We start from the raw sequence: 4,001 nt of genomic DNA, 5'->3' as shown, positions 1-4,001 counted from the left end.
ACTGATTGAATTTTATTAATTTGTTATTATCAATATCCAAACTTTATTGTAAGTATGTGTTTCAAGTTGAATCTGAATGATGAAATTATTAATTATCTGCCAGTGGAGAAATAAAAAATAACAGAAAATAGAAGAAAGGAAAGGGGAGAAAGACAGAAAGAAAGTAGTGAGAGAGGGAGGGAAGGAATAATTGCATGGGCCATGGATGAAAATTCTTCTGCTTCTAATGCAACAAAATGTATCCGTAGGGTGTCATGCATGTCTAAATTAAAGTGATAAAAACCCATTGATTGCATTTTGTGTTTAAAGTAACTACTATGCCCCTTCTGTCCCATCTTCAATTCTATCCTTCTCATTAATCCTTTTTTTTTATTATTATTATCTTACCCACTTGCTTCTTCATACTCATTCTCTACAAATACACAAATATTCTAGGACAACTTGTTAATATACCTTGGCCTCTCTAAATTATTTGTTGATACGCTAATTATTACTGTTTACACTAGTGGAATTTTCTTTATATATATATATATAACCTTGTAGTACAACAAGGATTCAACTAAAGGAATTATGTAATATTTTTCACATAATATGTTTCAAATATTATTTACTATTATTATTTGACAAAAATGGTTTGAATAACTTTGTCTGCGCCTTAGGAAAGAATAGTATCCTTTGACCACAATAAATAAATAAGGCCGCTTATACCATCGTTATAAAATTATAATAAACCTAGTATTTATTACTTGGAAATTAAAACAACATTTTCTTTTTTGTTTTAGTTAAAAAGATCATCACTATTGCAATATCGTATCATACACAAAAAAATCAAATATAATTAGTTGTTGGTAGCGTAAAATGATTATGATGTGATATGCAAATGCCATAGTTTGTGCTTTAATTTTTAATGTCTCAGGTTTTTAGTTTTTTAATATATATTTAACGGATCGTAGATCTGAAAAAACACAACCAAATGATTTGCATTTGAAAATTGATCTTACATTCTGCTCTATTCTGCTATGCAACTTGTTGTCTTCTTGAAATAAATAACTAAGACCCACCTCACACAGTTCTTGAGAAAACCACCATTTCTTGTTCCGGTTATTAAGGCTTATATAATATTTTTCTTAAAAAGCTGCAAATATCTTTAGTATACATGATTAAAAGTCTCTTGTGTCACAGTGTTCTCATAAATATACAATTTTCAGTTTGATCAATTCATGACCATACATATACTTTCGATATCTCTGATGATGTCAATGCTTTAATAATTGTGAGCCATAAAAAGAAAAAATGTGACATCAGAATAATAAATTGAAGGGTGAATTAATGGTGATTAAGCCTGAATTCACCAAAGATTAATATATATATCTGAATACACTAATTGATGTTCCATATGTCAACCTTTACTATACACAATTATTATCATCATTATTATTAATATTAATATTATTGTGCATGAACCAAGAGCAAGAGAATTTCGCACTATCTCTGAGTTGATTCTTGGACCCTCCTCTCCCTGAATGTACTATATATTTAAATTATGAACAGATCTAAGCAATCATGGAGGTACTAAACAAGATTTGTCTCTTTGGTTGGTTTGAGTCCTGAAATTGCTCCTCTGTCTGTCCCTCACTGCATGTGAGCAAGATTCAAAGAACAGATAGATCAGGTTGTTGCCTCAGAGATGCTTTGTAAAGAGGGTTGCCATGTTCTTGATGACTTAGCTGTTGTTGTGCCACTACCACCATTACTACTTGATGTTGTTGTCCTTGACCCATGTCTTTCACCTTTATTACTTTCCTGAAAATATTATATAAATATATTAAAAAATAAGAATTAAATGGTTATTTCAAAATTACATATTACAGATAACAATAACTAATTTTGTAAAGAAATTAAATCCTAATCCAGGATCCTATATATAGTTCCTTTAGTTTATATTAGATTGAAAAACCTAAAATAAGTATTTAGTATTTTAGTTCATGTGAGGTTTTCTGATGCATGTTTCTGGAGGGCAATTGGGTCAAGGAAAGGAAAACTTATGAAGGCAGCGAGTTCTCAAACAAAGCATGCTAATTATTAATTAGTACTACTAGTAGTACAACTAAATCTAAATCAATATGCAGAATCAATAATCTTATATATATAAAATAGTTCAATAATTAAATTTCCTGTTCATACATATATATAATAAGTAGATAGAATCAATCAAGCTACTCTTATAGTAAGATTAAGATTTAATCCTGTGGCCGAAAACAAAACTTATTGGAACAAAAGTAAAATAAATAAAATTTTAAGTGAGAGTTATTTACTTGTTTGTCCTCCTGCTCAACAAGGCTCCTTGCTGCCTTGTTCATGTCAAACCCAGGTTTCAACTTCACCACTTGATCTGATTCTGATAATAAGTTTTTCTTCATCTTTGCTTGTTTCTTTGCCCACAGACCCTTCATAACCTCTGAAGAGAAAAACCCAAGAAGGACATAAATAAAAAGGCTTAAATTTTGGAACAAAATAAAGCATAAAACCTTATATGACCAACATAAGAAAAGAAAAAGAAAAGGGTCAAGGTGAAACCTTGAGCTGAGATGAGTCTATAAACTTGTCCAAGAACAAGGGTATCTGTTGGCTTGAGAAGCTTGATCCGTGTTAACCTAACAGGGTGGTTGTTGTTGTTGTTGTTTGGGGCATTTTGGTTATTGTTATTGTTGTCTTTGGAAGTGCACAATGTGGTGGAAGAGATAAGAAGAGCAACATAGTGACCAGGGTTACCCTTCATCACTTCACTAGCACTCACAGGCCAATATAACCTTTCTACTTTCCCATTTGGTTGCTGTATCACTAGTGTTGCTGTATCAATGGCTTGGCAATTCCCCATGATCTTGATCTCTCTCTCACACACAGCAAGAACAGGGTAAGAGGATAATAACGTGGAAGAAGCTGAGAAGGGAATGTTGAAGTACCTTACTACAATATATATAGCATAATAGCCGCTGAATACAACCACTAGTTTTCTGTTTTTCAAAGGGGCAAAAACACAAACAGGTGATGTGCGCACACTTACATGTAAAAATATATGATCCTATACGGAATGGACTATGTGGACAAATGGAAGGGAAGGGGCATATTATATATATATAAGTAGATAGGCAGTGGTTTATTATTATTATTTGTTAACGTAAAAATAACTTTATGGTACCAAAGTAAATAATTTTGTGGAATTGAAAAAGGGAGGAGCATAGAAAGGAACATTTTTGTGTGCAAAAAAGATATGGTAATGGTAAATGGAACCCAACATGGGGTGCGCCAGTTTAGACCAAGACAGGTAAAGATGAAAGACAAGGGTGACTAGTAGGGTAATGGGTGAGTGTTATCCAACATGGGGACACGTGGAAGCTACGGATTGGAGGGTTGAGAAAACGACTAAAATAAAGGAAGGGGGGGGGGGGACCTTACCAAGAAAATTGTTCTTCAAGAAAAAATAAAGGGGATAGGGGTGTACATGGTCTGGTCGGTTCGAAGATCTGGTCCGGTCCCGAACACTTTAAGAACTAATTTAGTATGATTTTATTGGGTTTAGGGTAATGGGTGAGTGTTATCCAACATGGGGACACGTGGAAGCTACGAATTGGAGGGTTGAGGAAACATGACTAAAATAAAAGGAGAGTCACTCAAATAAAGACGCCTAAAATGTCTTTTTTTAAAGATGTTGTTCAGTAATTAAAATTTAACATATATAATCGATTAAATCATGTTATTTTTGTCAAAATTAGGCTAGACAAATTGATTTAACCGAAAAAATGGTGAATCAAATCTTGAACTGGTCTAAATTAATATTATTTTTTTATGAAAAATGATTACAGTACTTTGTTTATAAAAAATGATTAAAATACTCTTATTATTATTATTATTATATATATATATATATATATATATATATATATATATATATATATATATATACTAATTTTAAAAATTCTAAATTCTAACCCTACCATAGA

General features: G+C 31.8%; 1 protein-coding gene across 1 annotated transcript; it reads right to left on the bottom strand.

Moving 5' to 3' along the window:
• Positions 1-1,307: 1,307 nt before the first annotated feature.
• On the bottom strand, positions 1,308-3,423 carry LOC107632470 (uncharacterized). Its single transcript, XM_016336149.3, has 3 exons — positions 2,578-3,423; positions 2,316-2,458; positions 1,308-1,803 (listed from the first exon to the last, which is right to left on the bottom strand). The coding sequence occupies exons 1-3, from the start codon at positions 2,876-2,878 to the stop codon at positions 1,669-1,671; spliced, it is 579 nt and encodes a 192-aa protein (XP_016191635.1). The 5' UTR covers positions 2,879-3,423; the 3' UTR covers positions 1,308-1,668.
• Positions 3,424-4,001: the final 578 nt, after the last annotated feature.

This window comes from Arachis ipaensis, chromosome B1, assembly GCF_059453495.1.
Source record: "Arachis ipaensis isolate K30076 ecotype BB chromosome B1, ASM5945349v1, whole genome shotgun sequence".
Classification (NCBI taxonomy): Eukaryota; Viridiplantae; Streptophyta; class Magnoliopsida; order Fabales; family Fabaceae; genus Arachis; species Arachis ipaensis.
This window is presented reverse-complemented; position numbering and strand designations above follow the sequence as displayed.